This window comes from Anabrus simplex, chromosome 1, assembly GCF_040414725.1.
Source record: "Anabrus simplex isolate iqAnaSimp1 chromosome 1, ASM4041472v1, whole genome shotgun sequence".
NCBI lineage: Eukaryota > Metazoa > Arthropoda > Insecta > Orthoptera > Tettigoniidae > Anabrus > Anabrus simplex.
The window spans coordinates 1,061,625,248-1,061,647,327 of record NC_090265.1 but is presented as its reverse complement, the minus strand read 5'-3'; the positions used below and the strand labels follow the sequence as shown (position 1 = coordinate 1,061,647,327).

Below are 22,080 nucleotides of genomic sequence, written 5' to 3'. Positions count from 1 at the left end.
TTAAACTCTCCATTAATGCACTTTTTTAAGTATTTAAAGTTCATCACAATTTTAAAACCTTTGTCTCCGAATATTTCCCCCATTTAGTTCAACAAACGGTCCTTTCCACAACCATACTATAACCAATGAATAATATTCAGTTCATTTTTGTATCTCCATATGCTGTTTTGCTGTCCTCATGGTTTTAGCCATCATAATCAAAAACAGTATCGGTGGCAGTATACTTCCCTGTCTCAGTCTGACATAATTGTAGTATGTACTTGAAATAAAGCCTCCGTGGCTTCTCACTGCTGGATACAGTGGTTCAAATCCTGGTCACTCCATGTTAGATTTGTGCTGGACAAAGCAGAGCCGGACAGGTTTTTCTCTGTGTACTCCAGTTTTCCTTGTCATATTTCATTCCAGCAACAATCTCCATTAACATTTCGTCTATCAATCATTTACCATTGCCCCAGAGGAGTGTGATGGGCTTCGGCAACCGGCACATTTCCTATCCTCGCCGCTAGAGGGAGGCTTCATTCATTCCATTCCTGACCCGGTGGAATGACTTGAAACAATCTGTGGATTTTCATTTTTTTTTCATTTTCACTTAAAATACACTGCTTCTATTACTTACTTTCTTTCTTTCTTCCTTTCTTTCTTCCTTCCTTCCTTCCTTTTTCTGTACCTTTCTGTACCTAACTTTCCTAAAATTGAGAGTATTAGGTTTCAGTGACTAATGGGAGATTTTTGCCCTTCCCATTTTTCAGGTGATGTCTTTGAGGAACTAAAACTCCTTCTTTGATTAATGCCAACAGAGGACTGATAAACCTGTTGGTGTGCCCATTATAATAACCTCTACTCTGCACACTCAATTGTTTTATTTGCAATAATTTGCAAACTACTGTTTAACTTACAATTCATAGGTTTAACCTCAAAGTGCCCCACACGTGACCCCCGGGTGGTGCTAAGACAGCAACAACTGTGGCTGTTGGACCTATCTTTCTAAAGATCACCCAGCAATGACAAGATTATTTCATGGGAATAGCTCTTCCCAGAGCTACCAGACAAGAAACATTGGACCTTCCATCTGTGGCTTCCACCTTAATGTAGAAAGCATCAGCAGAGCAAAATGTGACTATCTATGCAAAATTCTCCTGGATAATAATATAGATGTTGTGGCTATACAGGAAACCCATACAGCCAATGAAGAAGAGTTTCAGAAAAAGGGGCCGCATTAATGGTTACACAGCTCATAGTGCATATGGTGTAGCTACTTACATCCGTAATAATATCCAGGACGCCTCACTGCTCTTTCAAACTGAAGACGAAGACATCCACTGTGTTGCTGTGCGAGTGGAAGATGTTATTATTTTTAACATTTATAAAACCCCAAACGCACAGCGGCCAAGTACCGTTCTACCTATGTTCAACACCCTGCAATTTATATAGGCAACTTAAATAGCCTAAACGAACTATGGGAGTATTCGAATAACAATGAATGTGGAACAAAACTTGTAGAATGGACAGAAATGAAAAATCTTCATCTGATTTTTGACTCCAAAGATATTGGTACTTTCCAATTAGCTGCATAGAATACGGATTTCAATCCTGACCTGTGTTTTGTTAGCTGCAATGAGGGAGGGCAGCCCTTACATACCAGTTGTAAAGTGTTGAGGCATTTTCCCCGCAATCAACATCGCCCCATTATAGTGGATATTGGTATCATTCCTGTTGTACAGTCAATACCACATGCTCGGTGGAACTTCAGAAAAGCAAACTGGTCAACATTCACCACTGAACTAGATAAATTCATTTGATGGATTCCTCCTAAGCACAACAAATACAAGCGTTTCGTAGGTGCAGTTACGATGGCAGCTGCCTGAAGGTCATAGAAAAGAATACATCCTTGGTTGGCATGTTGAGACTGATGCACTCTATAATAAATATCTGCAGAGTGGTGATAAAGACATTGCTGATTAACTTCTTTCCAGCATGGATACTAATAATAATAATAATAATAATAATAATAATAATAATAATAATAATAATAATAATAATAATAATAATGTTATTTGCTTTACGTCCCACTAACTACTTTTACTGTCTTCGGAGACGCCGAGGTGCCGGAATTTAGTCCCGCAGGAGTTCTTTTACATGCCAGTACATTTACCAACACGAGGCTGTCATATTTGAGCACCTTCAAATACCACCGGACTGAGCCAGGATCGAACCTGCCAAGTTGGGGTTAGAAGGCCATCGCCTTAACCGTCTGAGCCACTCGGCCCGGCAGCATGGATACTACCCGGAAAGAATGGTGGACTGAACAGTAGAGAAGATCGACCTAACTCATTCCAGTAGAAGAGCTTGGGGGTTCCTCAGAAAACTTGGAGGAAGCACACCTTTGGTGAAGCAACAACGTGGAGTTACTCCAGATGAAGTAGCATCTCACATCATCAGAACTTCCTAAACTCCATCAGATAGGAAATATACCAAATGCATACGGTGCCAGCTCCAAACTCTGAAATCAAGAACAGCACCCACATCAAGCTATTCACAACCGTTTGCAGTGCAAGACATCAATGTTATTCTCAAAGACATTAAACCAAATAAAGCTCCAGGTTTTGAAGGCATTCATCCAGAATTTATTATTAGGGAAGAATGCAAGAAGTTGGCTGGCAAGGTTTTATCTGACCTTCTACTCCCGGTAGAATTCAAATGAAGAAAAGTGATTTCCATCTTGAAACCAGGTAAGCCTACCAATGATCCGAGCAGTTATAGACCAATTGCCCTTCTTAGCTGCTGTTGTAAGCTTTTTGAGATGCTAATCTACAACAGAATCAGTGCAATTATTTTCCAGCATATTCCAGTTGATCAAGCCATATTCACACCAAATCGCAGCTGCTGTGATCAAGTGCTTTCCCCGACATCCCACGTTGAAGCAGGTTTCCAGAAACAACTCAAGACCTCAGCGGCATTTATTGATCTTACAGCAGCATTTGACACTGTCTGGAGGGAAGGATTAATTTACAAGCTTCTCTGAATTGTACCCTGTAGGACCATCATGCAGGTTATAAATAATATGCTCAATGACAGGAGATTCCGTGTGTATATGGGAAACAGTATGAGTACAGAAAGGATGCTCAAGAATGGATTAACTCAAGGATCGGTATTGTCTCCCCTACTATTCAATTTGTATAACTCAGATCTCCCAGAAACATCATCACAAAAATTCTGTTATGCTGCCACTCAACATTGAGACCTTAGTGTGACAGAATAAGTACTACAAAGAGACCTGATTTCATCTGAAACATACTTTAAGAAATGGCGACTGAATTCTAATCCTAACAAAACAGAAGTGTCATGTTTCCATCTCAATAATCGCCAAACGGGCATTAAACTTCACATTCGTTTTTGTCACCGTGTACTTCGGCACAGCTGGTATTCAAAATATTCGGGCATTACACTTGATCACACACTATCTTACAAACAACATCTTACGAATCTGTCCAAAAAGCTCAAAACATGTAGTAATATCCTTCAGAAATTGTGTGGTTCAAGTTGGGCTTCCTCAGCAAAGACATTAAAATCTTCTGCTTTGTGACTGGTTTCCTCCTGTGCTGAGTACTGTGCACCAGTTTGGCTGAATAGCCCGTATACAAGACTCATTGATACTCAACTGAATGCTAGCATGCGGTTAATATCTGGTACTATCCAGTCCACACCCCTTCATTGGCTCCCAATTCTCTCAGACATAATGCTGCCTGATTGAAGAAGACCAAATGCTCTCATTCGAGAGTGCAAGAAGATTGAAATGAACCCTCAACTGCCTGTTTTGGATGATATTCCCGCTCTCAAGATAACGAGGCTCCAGTCGTGTCATTCATCTTTGCATGATGTTTGTCACATAGGCTGATGGGAATTTTCAGCCTTTAGAAGAATGGAGAAGTCGCTGGAAAGTTGCCTCACACAGTTCCCTACACAACATCTTTTCTGGTGAACATCTTCCTGGTGGACATCATATACCGCGTAAGCTTGTACCACTCTGAATCGGGTGAAAACAAATCATAGACGATGCAGGGATGCCCCTTATAAGTGGAAATACATTTCATCACCAGAGTGCCTCTCAGCAGACGATCCCCAATATATGTAAGTGAATGTGTACGATGTTCCCACATAGGTAACCCGAGTGACTTTTTGGAACCAACAGAGGAAGCCATACAGTGGATCACTCAACTGGACATTCTACTATAGCTAAATCTTGCTCCCAAGAAACATGTTTCTTGTCTGTGTATATTTGTAAATATTGTGTACTTGTACATATGTATCTAACTTGCTGCCATATGCCAATAATAATAAATCATCATAGCAAAAAAGTCTAAATATAAAATTTATACAGCTGTTTTCCTTTAAATGACCATGAAAACTAAAAGATTATACCAAGCAAGCAAACAAACAAACAGAACGCAATGTTACAGATTTTTAATAATGTAAAGATACAAATCAATACAGTATTTTAACCTACCCAAACCCCCCTAGGGTTTACAATTTATTTCAGAAACACTCAACATTTGTATTCACATTGCAATACTGAAACTAACACTATGATCTATAAAATCTATACAGTAGGTCTATCTTCCAGCAAAAAATTATTTCAAAACAAAATAGTAAAACATAATACACAACACCAACTTACCGGTTTCCCGAGACATCAAGCACATGCAGTTCCCGACAATTGCCAACTTCGGTGGGCAAATACTGCAACTTATTGTCTCGCAAGGATAGCACCCCAAGCTGTGAGAGTTTACCTGTAAAGTACAGACTTTTTATTGATATAATTCTTCAAAAACAAATGTCAATTTGTTTTATCTCCTGTCCACAAAAGTTTGCAGATTGATCATGTATTAAATCAGGCTGAAAAGCCAAAAAGAAAAAATGTATCATGATAAAAAAGATACATATATTCTACACAATAAAATGCACACATACATTATGGCTGTCTGCTTTTGAATTTATTAATATTGCCTTTAAATCTTCCTCAAGATCTTTCTCTCCCACACCCGTAGAAAGTCTTGCACGCATACAGTGCAATTGGACGGATTATAACCCAGTACACAGTGAGTTTTAATCTTCTGGACAGCGTTGCAGTCTTCAGTAACTTCTGGAAGGCGAAGTAACACCTGTTCCCAGCTGCCACCCTAGCCTTTATCTCCTTACTGACCTTGTTGTCCTCAGTCATGAGGGCTCCCAGGTACTTAAACTGCGTTACTCTCTCGTACGTGTTTCCTGCATATTCCAGTCCTCTCACGCCGTGAAATCTTGTTATGTCTTCGGTGTTCACCATGTACTTGGTTTTGTCCTTGTTGATATTTAAGCCCAGATGTTGTGATCCTTCGCTTATGTGCTCCAGAGCTTCCATCAGGTAGTTCGCACTTCTCCCAAGTAGGGCAACATCATCCGCGAAGATCAAGTACTGGTACCCCTGGGTTCAGAGGCATTCGACGCATAACATGCTCCAGACAGAGGTTAAACAGAGTGGTTGACAATGCGTCACCTTGCCTCAACCCTCTCTGCACTTCGAACTCCCTGGAGAGCTGGCCCTGGATCTTCACTTTGGCTCTGGTACTTCTCACAGTCATCAGGACAAAGTTGGTGATCTTCATCAACACCTGCATCTCTTCCAAACCTGTCGCAGCCTTGACCTGTCCACACTGTCGTAAGCCTCCTTGTAGTCATGTAAAGCTGGTGAATGTCGACGTTGTACTCATAACACTTTTCAAGGATGAGCCGCAGGGTTAGTATGTGGTCTGTTGTTGATCTGTTGGTTGAAAGAGGGGATGGTGGAGGCAAATAATGAAGGAAATCTAAAAATTATCAACCCTAACCATAAGGTGCACATAAGGTGACTAACACAGTACCTGCATTGTTAAAAGGAAAAAATGAGCCACGTATGATGAACGAATATTTACCTCATTTAATATTTACCCTGAAATTCTCAGCCTCTTCTCCCATGAGATTCTGAGGTTTACATCAACTGGTGCTCAGATCTAGGGAAGCCCCCATGGTCTTTTTCCATTCTCTGTCTCGCTCACCCCCCACTACCTCCTTAACTCACAGCAGCATCTACTTTTCAATAACCAGGTGAGCTGGCTATGCAGTTAGGGGTGCGCAGCTGTGAACTTGCATCCAAGAGATAGTGGCTTCGAACCCCACTGTTGGGAGCCCTGAAGATGGTTTTCCCTGGTTTCCCATTTTCACACCAGGCAATTAACTAAATTAAGAACACGGCCCCTTCCTTGCCACTCCTAGTTCTTTCCTATCCCAACGTTGCCATAAGACCTATTTGTGTCGGTGCAACACAAAGCAAATTAGAAAAAAATTTTTTAATAATAATCACCACCATTCTTACTCTGTCCTCCAACTAATGATGAAGCCAAAAATTTTAGACTCGTGACATTCTTTTACATGCACACTAAACATGCAAACATAGCAAATTGCTGCTCTCACTCCATTTCTCAGGCACGTATATTTTGCTCTTGTTATCTTTCTTGGACAACAACAACAACAACAACAACAACAACAACAACAACAATAATAATAATAATAATAATAATAATAATAATAATAATAATAATAATAATAATAATAATAATAATGAAAACATACAATCTGTTTTCCAGTCAAAGACCGGGTCAGGGATGGGATGAATGAAGCCCCCAACTTGCGGCGAGGATACAAATTGTGCCGGCTGCTGAGGCCTGTCGCATTCCCTTGGGGCAATGATTAATGACTGACTGATGAAATGAAATGATAGTGGAGTGTGTTGCTGGAATGAAAGATGACATGGAAAACTGGAGTACCCAGAGAAAACCTGTCCCGCCTCCACTTTGTCCAGTACAAACCTCGCATGGAATGAACGGGATTTGAACCACAGTATCCAGCGGTATATTATTATACATGTTTGGTTCTTGTGATATGCCCAGCAACTCGTCATTTGTTCCGATCATATTTTCTTGACTCATCTGAAATCACGATAGAACCTCTGTGTGTCACTTCTGCTGAAAATTTGCGACTCTTAAGAAGGGTGTCCATTTTATTTTTGTTCTATGCATCTGCTATCTCAAGTCAAACTGCTTTGATATCTTGCTGAATTTTGTGAATCCTTCCAAGATCTCTCATCACTAGTTGTCGTAAAATCCAGTTTCCTGGTAGTCGCAAAATGTGAAAGAAATACAATATTTTCTTCTTCGCTGTGCTGGTGATAGGGTCAATCTCTCGATAGACAGTTTCATTAGGAAGGATACTCCAGAATCCTTTGACACGGTACTTTTTATTTATGCTAGCAGCTCATCAGTTCTTCCGTTTTTAATTTGGAACAAGATTTCACAAGCGTAAGTGGCTTCCGGGAGAGTAATGGTTTTAGAGTGTTGAATCGTAGTGTCTACTGACAGGCATTTATTATATGTTGACCAGGTTAGAAATTGGGCCTTTTTCCATTTTGTTAGTTCTATTTGTCCATATTTATTTCTCACTTTATCATACTAAACAAATAGCCAACAAAATGAAGGTATGTTGCAACTACTTGGACTAAAGAAAACTTTCCACCTTCAAAATAATATATGGTCTTCATCTTTAAAAAATATACTTCGTTAAAGGTCCCCTGGATCGGGTAGCTCAGATGAGCTTAACTAGGTGGTTTGAGGGTGCCATTCAAATATGTCAGAACGTAAAAGAACTCCTCCAGGACAAAATTCTGGCACCTCAGCAACTCCCGAAAACTGTAAAAGTAGTATGTGATGCATAAAACCAATAAAATTATTATTCATTAAAGGTCTATTTGGTACTTCCTCTTGCATTTAGCAATTTTTTCCCTTAACAATTGGCTTTACGTCGCACTGACACAGATAGGTCTTATGGCGATGAAGGGATAATAAAAACCTAGGAGTGGGTAGGAAGTGGCTGTAGCTCTGATTAAGATACAGCCCCAGTATTTGCCTGGTGCGAAAATGGAAACCACGGGAAACCATCTTCAGGGCTGCCGACAGTGGGGTTCAAATCCACTATCTCCGAGATGCAAGCTTACAGCCACGCACCCTTAACTGCATGGCCAACTCTCCCGGTCCCTTAGGGTTTAACGTTGCATCAACTCAAATAGGTCTTATGACAACTTGGGACAGGAAAGGTCTAGAATAAGGGAAGGAAGCAGATGTGGCCTCAATTAAGGTACAGCCCCAGCATTTACCTGTGGCCTGGGGTAGAGCTTCAGCATTTGCCAGGTGTGTAAGTAGGAAACCACAGAAAACCATCTTCAGGGCTGCTGTTGGTAGGGTTCGAGCGATAATCTCCCAATGCAAACCATGTAGCAACTCACTTGGTTTAACAAATGTATGAAGTCTTTATAAGAATAAAACCAACATGCACTTCCTAAAACTCGAACTCGTAAACAAGTTTCTATATTGTTGATATTAATGTACATTTCATTTGTTGATGGTCGTGATAGAGGATCTATAAAGCCAACACGATGAAGAGATGGTCACACAGTCGCTGAAATGTTTTCAAATCTGGGGCGAATTAGGAGACCAGGGAAGTACTTGGAATCAAAATCAGTTGACAGATTCTTCAAAATGAATAGACAGTCCCAGAGAATGCCATAAACATTCCCTTGACTACAAAGCCTCCACCAGCTGATTGCGTTCTTTTCGCAATGGTTGCAAGGTATTTGTTCTCTCCTGTCTCTCACCTAAAATTCCACCCATTCGAAGGAGAAAAAGGTATTCATTGGTAACAATAACATCAATCAGTAAAGCCCCAATTACAATATTGCCATGCAAGCTGAAGCTTTTTCGATGCATCTTTGTTAGTATAGGTGCAGTGGCCATTCATTCGCTTCAGAACTCCATTTGCAGCAGAATTTGCTGAACTGTCGTTTCAAATATACACCTATAGCCCTCTTTTGCATACAGATAGAGAGAGAGCTGCTCCACTGCAGCGTGCTGGTCAGTTGTCGCACACCTTCACACGAAACATTCACCTCCAACATCAATGGCACATGGTAATCCACAGCTTCCTTCCACGGTGATTATTCACTTATCACTCACTACATGCTTTCACCACACCAGTAGCTGAACACTTCACAATCCATGCTGTTCCAAAAATTCTGCTTCACTTGGTTTGAAAGCCGATAATCATCCTTATGCAACTTGCATAAATCACCACTTTTACCCATGACAGCTACTAATTATATGTGCAGAAGCAGCCTACAAGGTACAGGTACAGTGAAGTGCGAAATGGTCACGAGTGCTCCAATTTGAAAATACTATATATTTCAAAATAGAAAGGTTGATATTTCCCACCGACAATTCTCAGCACTCATAGAAGTTCATAGTAAATGTTCAACAAAACAAGAGCGCCAGATACAAAGAAAAAATTCTCAAACTTTCAACTAAGTTATTCGTCAACGTTACTGTAGGAAGAACTGTTGCTGCCATAACCACTTAAAATCATTTTCACTCTTGTCTAACATGTTTGAGAAATGGCCTAAGCATAGTTACCTAACAAACCATAGTAAATAATTTTGACTTCACTTTTTTTTTAAATTTTGTTCTTCAAAATAAGGGTGCAGGTCTTATTCGGTGGTGGGTGGTATTTGAGATAATACAGTATTTCTATTGCTTATTGGTGGTAAAACATACCGAAGCGTAGTAGCTCAAAACAGTTCTGGGTGATCTTCCCACTTTTCATCTTGAGGTTTACAATGTGTTGTGGACAATGAGCAAAGACCCGATATGATTTATGTGTACAAAATCTCAATTATAAGGAAAATGTCTAATGGGTGGGACAAGCTAACACGTCCCATTATATTATCGAAAGTAGTTCGATGATCGTTTTACAGATGCCAGTAGTTTCCAGATTTGATGTGCAATGCTGTGTGGTACCATTTCTGGTTTGCACATCTATTATATCTACTGTATTCCTAGAGATGGATGTTACATATCATAACATGATAATGTGTTCTATTCCATAATAGTAAGCTGTCCCTGAAATATCACATTCTGCCGGAGACCCTAATACAAAAGTAACGTCTTGGCAAAACCAAAGGAAGGATCGGGAGTTTGTGATTGGCTAACGGACATTAGGAAGCACAGCAGTTCAGTTTAAGGGCACACTCCTGCAAGGCACGAGCGATAATTTTGTAACAGCTGAGAAGCGGTACTGACATTCCTACTCTGTTACTTGCTGCCCAGATACAGATATTCTTTAGTTACCGTATAATCTCGAGTACCACCCACACTGTTTTTTCGAAAATATCGCTTCCAAAATTGGGTGCGGGTCTTATTTAAAATGTTGGGAAATTTATCTTTTCGAATGCGCGTAAATCAGGCATCACCACTGGCGCGACTTGGCAACAATGCTCTCTCCGCTCTCAGTATACGCTACTTACGCGCTTGGCATGTCTCACGCACGTTCTCAGAGTACAGTTGAACCTGACTTATACGTATATCAAGGGGAAGAGAAAAAACTACTTGTAACTCAGAATTACTTAGAAATCAGACTTACGTAATGCATCACATATTTAGTGAAAAACCAATGGAATATACCTATATGTGTAAATGCTTGCAAATAATAAATACATTATGACAGTAAGTATTATTTTGAACTTGGCCCAGCCTTAAAGAAATCAGATAGTTTGGCTTGTTTCACTTTTCTTGCATTAAGAGTATAAATCTCCTTTAGCAAACTTGGTAATGAATTCAAGGCATTTTCACTACAATTTTGCGCACTGATGTAACGCCTACACACTTCGATTGCACTTAACACTTCACTCAGTTCAGGTGTCAAGATTGAAGTCGTTATATCCATCTCCAATGTCACTATCGCTTGTAGCTGGTCCATCACCGCCACGTTGTTGGCATACATCAGCAATAATCTCTTCATCCGGTAGTTCACCACATACAGCCAGATTGTCATCGAAATGCACAAAAGTATCGAATTCTACACCTTCCGGTAGCGTTAGCTCATTGCCAGAAAAAACTTCGTCCCCATAACCATCATTAGAGGCAACCTCTTTTGGTAAGACACCAGCTTTGTGGAAACAGTTGCTGATTGTGGAGGATGAGACCTGCTTCCAGGCAGCCGAAAAAAAGTCCATGGCTTGTAGCAAATGAATGGAAAGAGGTTCATTTCCTGCATCACTCAGTGTTATTAAATGTTGAACCAGCATTTTTCTATAATGCACTTTGAAATTTGCAATGATGCCCAAATCAAGCAGTTGTAGAACATTGGTACAGTTAGGAGGGAAAAATTCCATTCAGACATTCTCCTGAACGATTTGAGGTGGATGTGCTGCACATCGATCCATAAGAAGAAGGATCTTCTTCTGTTTCTCTTTCATTTTAATGTCCAGTTTTTTCAACCACTGTTCCATTGGATTCATGTTCTTTAGGTTTTGTTTTCACACCCTTAAAACACCTGGATTCTTTGATTTTCCTATCATAAGCGGAGGAAGTTTGTCAGATCCATCTGCATTGGTGGCGAGAAGTACTGTTACACAAATTTTACTTTTCTTCCCTCCATGGCATGAGTCACTTTTTTCAGCTAATGTTTTATTAGGAAGGAGATTAAAAAATAGGCCGGTCTCATCACAGTTTTAGATGTTTGGAAGCTGATAATCGCTTACGATACCCAGCAGAACCTCTTCTTTCCAGTGTTGTACCGTGACGTCGTCTGCAGATTTTGAGTCACCGCAAATTGTTCTCCCTGTGATTCCATGACGATCTTTAAATCCTTGCAACCATCTTGATTAAGCCTTGAAAGCAGCAGTGATACTCATTATTTTAGCTAAATCTATCGCCTTTGTCTTCAGCATGTCTCCATAGAGCTGCAGCCCGCTTTTGCTGGAACCATGAGAAAAGTGCTTTCTCCAAATCTACGTACCATCCTTCTTGCCGACGGCTGCGCTTTGCTGTTTTGAACCCAGATTTAAGAACTCCTCTAAAATGGCGTTTCTTTTACTGATGACTGTACATAGCGTGGTATAAGCAATCCCTAAGTCTGAAGCGATTTCCGTTTTTGTTTTGTGTGGATTAGCGTTCACTTCTCGTTTAACTTTTCCTTTTTCTGTTCTCCATAGGTAATCAAAAACAACTGAATAAAAAAACTACTTTCACCAGTAAACACCAGGTATCGGCATCGTGGACATTTTACTTCTCCGTTGTTCCCACAAAAGAAATTCTCATATTCCAACAAATTTACTGTATTTTCTTTTGTTTCCACACCAAAACCGCCCATTTTGCTTACAATGTACCTTAATCTTTGGCGGCGTGTCAAAAACGACGAAGGTAGAGGATGAGCGAAGGGGACTCGCCCTTGTTAAGTCGCAAGTAAGTAAGGGTCAACAATGTCACTCGGCGAAACTCAGTGTTATGTTTCATCACCGAAACATTATCGCTCTACTTCCGCCAACGCCGACAAAGAGGAAACTTCGTAAATACAGTAGTTTATTTTTTAAAAAAGCACATTCTCAATACAATTACGCAAAACTCATTTATATTTCACTGGCACTTAATACGTACAACAGCGAATTACGAATAAACGGATTACGTATAAGTAAGGTTTAATTAACATGCTTTTAAATTACATTTTGCCGGGTCCTAAAGCAAATTACGTACAAATACGAATTACGTAGAACAGAGTAACGTTCAACTGTATTAACATGAATTCCACAAAGTGTTTGCGATCTTTTACTGCAAGTGAGAAACTGAAAGTACCGCAGTTTGAGAAGCCGAAATTATTGGAAATTGTGCCACCGGTAGGAAATACGATATTGACGAGTCGTGTATTTGCGATTGGAGAAAGAAGGAAAATGTGCTATTAATATGTAGTGGTGATCGTAGAGCTTATCGTGGACTGAGTGTACAATTTCCAGAAATTGAAAAAAAAAACCCTTTATAAATATGCGACAGAAAGGCGGGAATTGGGATATGATGTGTCAACCAAAATGTGTCAGCTGAAGGCATTAGATATCGCAAAGGAACTTTCAATGGAAGGGTTTAAGGCAAGCCGAGGATGCATTTGTAATTTTTATAAAAGAAATGGGTTAGGCATACGAAGGCGTACCTCAATTTCACAGCGTCTTCCAGGTGCCTACGATGAGAAGTTATTGTCGTTCCAGCATCACATAATTCGGCTGCGGAAGGAAAATGCATATTTGCTTTCCCAAATTGGCAATGCAGATCAGACGCCAGTCTACTCTGAAATGGCAGTGGACAGGACTGTGAATGTTAAGGGTGCGAAAATTGTTACCATTTAGAACAGGTGGTAATGAAAAACAACAGTGTTCAGTAATGTTGTGTATTCTCGCCGACGGAACCAAATTGCCGCCGTACATTGTTCTCAAGCGAAAGACGCTTCCTAAAAGTCTACCCACAGGCGTTATCGTCAGAACTCAGAACTCCAGCTGGATGGACAGTTCACTTGTGGAAGACTGGGTAAAGTGTGTCTGGCAACGTCGCCCTGGTGCATTATTGGGACAAAAGACCTCGCATGTTCTCGAAAGTTACCGCGGCCATATAACAGACGCTGTGAAGAAACATATCAAGGATGGGAAAACCGACCTAGCAGTCATGCTGGGCGGGATGACTTCTATGCTACAGCCGCTGGATGTCTGCGTGAACCGTCCATTTAAAGCAGCCTTGAAACAGCTCTATACATAATGGATGGCGGCTGATAATCACACGCTGAAGCCAACTGATCGCATTCAGCGCACGGAAGTTCACCTGCTGTGTTCGTGGATTTTGACGGCATGGAATCGTATCCCTGGAGACCTCATACGGAAGAGCTTCAGGAAATGTAGCATTTCTAATACTATGGATGGCAGTGATGACATTTTGTGGGAAGGTGATGGTGATGAAAGTTCCGAAGTTGGTACTGATGATGAATGAACTCGTTGGATATCGTTCTACAAAGATCAGTTTACTTTTATTTGTATTTTCTAATCATTTGATGTGTGTTAGTAAAGATTGTAAATAATTTTGACTTCACTTTTTTTTTAAAATTTTGTTCTTCAAAATAAGGGTGCAGGTCTTATTCGGTGGCGGGTGGTATTTGAGATTATACAGTATTTCTATTCTTTATTGGTAGTAATACATACTGAAGCGTAGTTGCTCAAAAAAGTTCTGGGTGATCTTCCCCCTTTTCATCTTGAGGTTTACAATGCATTGTGGACAATGAGCAAAGACCCGATATGATTTGTGTGTACAAAATCTCAATTATAAGGAAAATGTCTCTAATTTGAGGAAATGCATTGAAAGGTCCCCGATAATAATAATAATAATAATAATAATAATAATAATAATAATAATAATAATAATAACAACAACAACAAGAGAATTTTTACATACATACATACATACATACATACATACATACATACATACATTACATTATCATTATAGACTGTTATGCCTTTCAGCGTTCAGTCTGCAAGCCTCTGGGAATTTACTAAACGTCGCCACAATCCTCGATTTGCAACTAGTGTTGTGGCCTCATTTAGTTCTATACCTCTTATCTTTAAATCGTTAGAAACCGAGTCTAACCATCGTCGTCTTGGTCTCCTTCTACTTCTCTTACCCACCATAACAGAGTCCATTATTCTCCTAGGTAACCTATCCTCCTCCATTCGCCTCACATGACCACACCACCGAAGCCGGTTTATGCGTACAGCTTCATCCATCGAGTTCATTCCTAAATTAGACTTTATCTCCTCATTCCGAGTACCCTCCTGCCATTGTTCCCACCTGTTTGTACCAGCAATCATTCTTGCTACTTTCATGTCTGTTACTTGTAACTTATGAATAAGATATCCTGAGTCCACCCAGCTTTCGCTCCCGTAAAGCAAAGTTGGTCTGAAAACAGACCGATGTAAAGATAGTTTCGTCTGGGAGCTCACTTCCTTCTTACAGAATACTGCTGATCGCAACTGCGAGCTCACTGCATTAGCCTTATGACACCTTGATTCAATCTCACTTACTATATTACCATCCTGGGAGAACACACAACCTAAATACTTGAAATTATCAACCTGTTCTAGCTTTGTATCTCCAATCTGACATTCAATTCTGTTGAATTTCTTACCTACTGACATCAATTTAGTCTTCGAGAGGCTAATTTTCATACCATACTCATTGCACCTATTTTCAAGTTCCAAGATATTAGACTGCAGGCTTTCGGCACAGTCTGCCATTAAGACCAAGTCGTCAGCATAGGCCAAACTGCTTACTACATTTCCACCTAACTGAATCCCTCCCTGCCATTTTATACCTTTCAGCAGATGATCCATGTAAACTACAAACAGCAAAGGTGAAAGATTACAGCCTTGTCTAACTCCTGTAAGTACCCTGAACCAAGAACTCATTCTACCATCAATTCTCACTGAAGCCCAATTGTCAACATAAATGCCTTTGATTGATTTTAATAATCTACCTTTAATTCCATAGTCCTCCAGTATAGCGAACATCTTTTCCCTCGGTACCCTGTCATATGCGTTCTCTAGATCTACGAAACATAAACACAACTGCCTATTCCTCTCGTAGCATTTTTCAATTACCTGGCGCATACTAAAAATCTGATCCTGACACAACACTGGTTTTCATCCAACTTCCTCTCAACGACTGATCGCACCCTCCCTTCCAAGATGCCAGTGAATACTTTGCCTGGTATACTAATCAATGCTTATAGATAGATTTTTAAACTAAAAATTCCACCTGTTCATGGAGTTCTGATAATCAAGCCTGAGAGTAGATAACGTGCAGGTGAAATGCATGTGACAAGTGATGGAAAAATGCCGATGAAATTTAAAACTTTAGAGCAGCAGCATTCTCAATTTCTTCTCAATCTAGTGGTCCCGTTCACGATTATTGTTTTGCAATGTTGGCTGGTTTGTTTGCCTTATTTTAAAAAGGTCAGGAGGGCCGCGATAAAAATTGAGAAGCTGTGTTTTTAGATTGGATTTGATCACGGTCTAAGTAAAAAAATAAATTTAAAAAAAGACAATTTACAATTATGCAAATTGACCATCAAATTTAAAATCTTAAACTAAGAAAACAGAAAAACTATTACAAGAAAATGCATAAGATGTTACCTTTAATAGACCATAAAATTAAAGGGAATTCAATTTTATAGGTTTTGTGGCTCTAGTGTGAAGAAAAAACATCAGAAACTGTCATCAAGACAACTCTCTGGAAGACATTAAAATTATGAACTAAGAATGAACACAAAAAAATTGAAATACACGAAACTATTGCATACAAAACAGATCAATATTGGTCATACATTATTATCATAAGACTTCGGCAGGGGGAAAAGCACACAACCGCAATGAGAAACACGTGGACTACAACTCCAACGAAACTACACATAGAAACGATGTTAACAGCGTGTGAACCACATAATAACAAAGTAAGATTTGTTCCTACTTCGTCCTGAATTCCGATTAATGGTGTCGCTAGCACACGCTAGCCTCTCCCGCTTGTAGGACGAGTTCCGTCCTGAATTCCCAGCTGTAAAGCATACACGCTGCTGTAATGAGCAGGAAATACTATACACTCGCCAAATAAAGCAACAAATAAATAACGCTTGAAAATTACACTAGCACATAAGAATTTATTCTAGGGGAAGAGTATTGGCCATACTGGAGGTTATACTGGTCGAAAATAGGAAGAAGTAAAAATAAATCGGAAAATCAGAAGACGAGTTAAAAAACGGAAAGTTTCCGGCTAAATCGGAAGGGTTGGCAGCTATGGGTAAGGCTATTCCCATGTAAACGGAAAGTTTCCGGCTAAATCAGAAGGGTTGGCAGGTATGGGTAGGGCTATTCCCATGTAAATTTATAGCGAGAAGGTTATCACTTGTCTACTGGCACTTGATATAAGTTTTCATGATACATTTATGGTTAATTTAGGTTAGGTGATGCTGTTTGAATAAAAAAACTGAAGCATTTGCCACAAAATGCGACCTTCGGTAGAGTTTTATCACTATGTACACTTGCTAGCAATCTCGTCGATATTTGAAGGCGATGATATAGATGTTTCCCATATGGGATTCTGAAATATTTGTTCAGAATGAGTAAATTTATAATACCAATATAAATGGTCCGTTATTGGACATTATAAATTTTCCAGCTAACTCATTCCTGTTTGCCAGGGTTTCGCCCCCGTGTGCTAGGCTAGGCTCATCAGTTAGTACCTAGCACACCTACCAAGACGCTGGCTAGTGCATACCGTGGAGGCCACTGCGTAGGCTAATTGCAGCCACCGGCAGTGCCAATGCACTATGAGAGACTTTGTCTCCTTATCAAAAATTGATGCCTGCTTGGCCATCAGATGATACAGATGTTGTTTCCCATAGGGAATCTGAAATATTTGTTCAGAATGAGTAAATTTATAATACCAATATAAATGGTCCATTATTGGACATTATAAATTTTCCAGCTAACTGATTCCTGTTTGGTAGGTGTGCTAGGTACCAACTGATGAGCCCAGCCTAGCACACGGGGGCGAAACGCTGGCAAACAGGAATGAGTTAGCTGGAAAATTTATAATGTCCAATAACGGACCATTTATATTGGTATTAAAAATTTACTCATTCTGAACAAATATTTCAGATTCCCTACGGGAATCAACATCTGTATTATCTGATGGCCAAGCAGCCATCAATTTTTAGTAGTGAGACAGAGTGTCTCATAGTGCATTGGCACTGCCGGTGGCTACAATTGGCCTACGCAGTGGCCTCCATGGTATGCACTAGCCATGCGTCTTGGTAGGTGTGCTAGGTACCAACTGATGAGCCCAGCCTAGCACACGAGGGCGAAACGCTGGCAACCAGGAATGAGTTAGCTGGAAAATTTATAATGTCCAATAACGGACCATTTATATTGGAATTATACTGAAGCCTGGAAGGGTGAACTATGCCCAAGCCAAAGTCTATAGACCATTATGCTTAAACTCCTTCATGCTAAAAGCAATGAAGAAAATACTGGATAAATACATCCGGAAAACGGTGCAACTGAACTCATCTGTACATGAAAACAACACTCCATCAATTGGTTTGCAAACTAGAGGAAAGTCTAGAATACAAAGAAATTGCTCTGGCAGCATTTCTAGACATGGAAGAGGCCTTCAGTAATACAACCTGCAACTCAATGATTAAAAGTTGTTGAAGAGAGTAGGGTGTGGAAGATTGTTGTAAAATTGATTAGATCCATGTTAGACGGGAGGAAAATAAAGGCAACTCTGTTTGAAGAGACGCTAACGGTTAGAGCCACTCGAGGTTGTGCGCAGGGAGGAGTTCTTTCTCCTCTTCTGTGGAACCTTGTGGTGAACAAAATCATAGCCATGCTCAACGAACAGGGATTTTACACACAAGGATATGCAGATGATCTAGTTATTGTGGTAAGAGATAAGGTGATGAGTGTCATCCAGGAGCTCATGCAACAATCATTTAACCTTGTGGAGAACTGGTGTTGGGAAGAACAACTCACAGTCAACCCGAGCAAGATAATACTGGTCCCTTTCACAAGAAGGAAGAAATTAGAGGGGACGAGAACACTAAAGCTCCTTGGGAAAGAAATCTACAGTATATGGAAGAACAGGTGTTACACTTAGGTGTAAAATTAGACAAAAAGTTAACCTGGAATCCACACATACAAAGAAACATAACCCAAGCTAAGAACCTATTATACGCATGCAAGAGGGCAGTCGGGACAACATGGGGTCTAAAGCCAGCAATGGTAATGTGGATATACACAATGATCATTAGACCACTGATGGATGACCTATGCAGCAATCATTAGGTAGATTAAAGTAAGTCAAGGAAAATTCAGCAGCAAACTAAATAGCCTTCAGAGAATAGCACACATAGCCATAACTGGGGCAACGAAAACTACGCTGGCAGAAGCCTTGAATACTGTAATAGATCCCCCTCAATTAAGTAACTTTAAAGAGGGACACGCTAGAATGAGCTTGTATCAATTGGAGCAAAATGGATGCTGGAAGGCTCAAAGGCCCAATCTTGGCCACTGTAAAATTAACAGAGTAATAAGAGGGGAAGTTTTACACATGCCAGCTGATTATATGATTCCAAAGTATATCTTTGAGAAACCATTTGAGGCCCAGATAACTAAGAAGGAAGACTGGGTCAGTAACAAATGGAAAATGGATAGGGAAGACATTGTGTGGACAGATGGCTCAAGGACTGAGAAGGGAACAGGAGGAGGGATCAAGACCTGAGAGATCAATCCAAATGAGCCTAGGCAGACACACTGCAGTTTTCCAAGCTGAAATAACAGCCATCATTACATGCCTTGAGAAAAACCTGAAAATTAACTACAGAGATAAGAACATTTACAGCTAGCCAAGCAGCCATTAAGGCACTTGAAGCTGTCCCGGTTACATCCAAAATTGTTTGGTATTTGTCATACACTTCTCCTGAAGCTCTCAGAGTACAATTTTGTTAAAATAATATGGATATCAGGGCATGCAGGCATAGAAGGTAATGAAAAAGCAGATAAACTGGCAAGAAAGGGGTCAGAAACACCTTTTGTGGTCCCAGAACCAGTATGTGGGATCTCTTGACAAGCCCGCCTCTACGTAGGTAAATGGGTACACACGAAACAAATGGAAAACTGGAAAAATGCTCCAGGATGCAGGCTTGCGAAAGAACTAATGCAGAGCCCAAACAATAAGTATACTAAGGAACTGCTGGAACTCAGTAGAGAAAATATAAGATGGGTAGTAGGACTGCTGACTGGACACTGCCATCTTAAAAAGCACCTACATAGAATTGCGAGTAATAAGAGACAGTGTATGTAGGAAATGCAACAATGCGGATAGAATCAGCTGAACACATACTCTTTGAATGTGAGGCACTGGGAAGAATTAGAATCTCCACACTGGGATTACCTGGTGAAGAGAGAAGAAACATCCGAGAAGACCCAATAACGAGGACCTCTAACTTTTTGAAGGGAGCAGGTATAACTAGGTGGGGATGAAGGAAAACATGCAGTAGCAAAAGATCTTCGAGGCTGATGCTAAAAGGAACTTTTCTTGAGACCCCATGAATAAAGGAAAAAGGAGAATAAGAATAAGAAGAAGAAGACCCATGAACTGCTGTTCCCTAAAGAAAATTCAAAATGAAAGAGGAGAACTTGTTTTTTGTAATAAATACGTAAATAATGTGGTCGATAGCAATGTCAACTCGTTAGAAATAAAGGCTGGAGTAAACAGTTGTTTAATTTTAATACTATATACTGAAATTAAGAAAGAATGTGTTACACCTCAAGGCATGGTAGAGCGCATAACTGGTTTCAGATGTTAGCTTATATCTTCTCGCGTCTGGTTAAATTTCGGAATGGCAATTCCCATTAAATGTATAACGAAAAGGTTATTTCTCTACTGGCGCTTCAAATATGTTTTCATCATACATATAATATGGTTAAGTTAGGTTAAGTGATGCTGTTTGAATACAAAAACTTAAACGTTTGCCACAAAATGCGATCGAAGATCTTCGGTATCATTTTCTCACTATGTACACTTGCGAGTCCTCTAGTTGACATTCGAAGGCAATGTCAGAGTCAATTAATAATACCCATCAACTGCTGTTCTCTAAAGAAAATTCAAAAGTAAAGAGGAGAACACTTTTTTGTAATAACTGTATAAATAATTAACCAATAGCAGTTGTTAACTCGTTAGAAATAAAAGCTGAAGTAAACGATTGCTTAATTTTAATGTTATATACTGAAATTAACCTTTCAAGCGGTAATGACTGAATAAATCTTCATAGCCACATGGCTTCCTAACTGGCCATGACGGAATATTCCATCATCACATTGTAAACGTCTTTCGGCGACGGGTATGACTACTTATTCTGTCGTAGGATCCGAGATTGCTTTCCATTGTGTGCATATGTTAGTTTCAAGCTTTGCCTACAGCAACACACTCCTAAAACCACGTGACCTGGCAAAATTCTTTCATTCCGCACCCAGCTAGCAGTCAGCCAGCACCGGCCGCCAGACTGCTGAGAGTGGCAGATACTGCATTATGGTAAGTGCAAGCAGAGTTCGGAAATGTCTGCGAGAAGAACAGTTTGATTTATTACACTGTGACAATTTGGAGAGTGATGTGTCATCTGATAGCGAGACTAATGTTGAAATGTCAGGAGTTGGCGAGTGCAATGGTGAAAGCGACTCAAGTGAACGTGATGGTAGCACTAGCGGTGATATTCAACTCGGTGTATGGACAAATGTAGGATCTGAACGGCCGAGATTTACATTTATACGGCGCAACCTGGACTAAATGTACCAACTGAAGACGTAAATCATCCGCTAGAATATTTTCAATTGTTTATCACTCCTGAATTGGTGTAACTAATAAGTAGGATGATGATGATGATGATGATGATGATGATGATGATGATGATGCTCATTGTTTAAAGGGACATAACATCTGAGGTCATTGACCCCTCTAGTACGTAGGGAAACCAACCGGTATGCTCAACAGCTTTTAGAAAGCACACCAACCTTGAAAGTATATTCAAGAGTGAATCAGTGGACTGACACGAATAAAGATGAAATTACAACCTGTGTCTGAAAAGTTCAGTGAATGGTCTCCTAGTTTGTACACCGTGCTAGTTCGGACGATGCGCTCGCGCATACGCATTGCGAGATATGACACCAAGTGCCCCCTATCAGTCAACTCAACACAGTTAAAGGGAGTCGAACGCTGCAACACATCGCATGGAGTCAGTGTGAGGACTCGTGTCATTGCATAATAGAGTGCAACAAGGATCAACGCGTTAACATGAAGTTTTGCTTCCACCTAGGCAAAACGGCAACGGAAACACCCGCAATGTTAGTGTAAGTTTACCATGCTCAAGCAGTCAGTAGAAAGTGAGTTTTTGACTGGTTTAAACGCTTTCAAGAAGGAAAGGAAGGTGTTGAGGACGAGGCGTGTTTGGGTCGACCAACCACAAGCACATCTCCAGATAACATAGAACGAGTGCGACAGATGCTTGCGAATGATCGGCGACTGTCCTTACGAATCATAGCAG

At 40.2% G+C, this 22,080-nt stretch overlaps 1 protein-coding gene across 7 annotated transcripts in view; it reads right to left on the bottom strand.

Annotated features, from left to right (window-relative positions):
* scrib (scribble) overlaps nucleotides 1-22,080 on the bottom strand; it is an 884,084-nt gene that overhangs the window by 512,235 nt on the left and 349,769 nt on the right. For all 7 annotated transcript variants that reach the window (XR_011017587.1, XM_067137118.2, XM_068225382.1 and 4 more), the window contains exon 9: nucleotides 4,676-4,787. Coding sequence is in view for 6 of the 7 variants with exons in the window: in XM_067137118.2 (XP_066993219.2) it covers nucleotides 4,676-4,787 (112 nt within the window). In the remaining variant the exon portion in view is untranslated. The remainder of the gene's footprint in view (nucleotides 1-4,675; nucleotides 4,788-22,080) is intronic.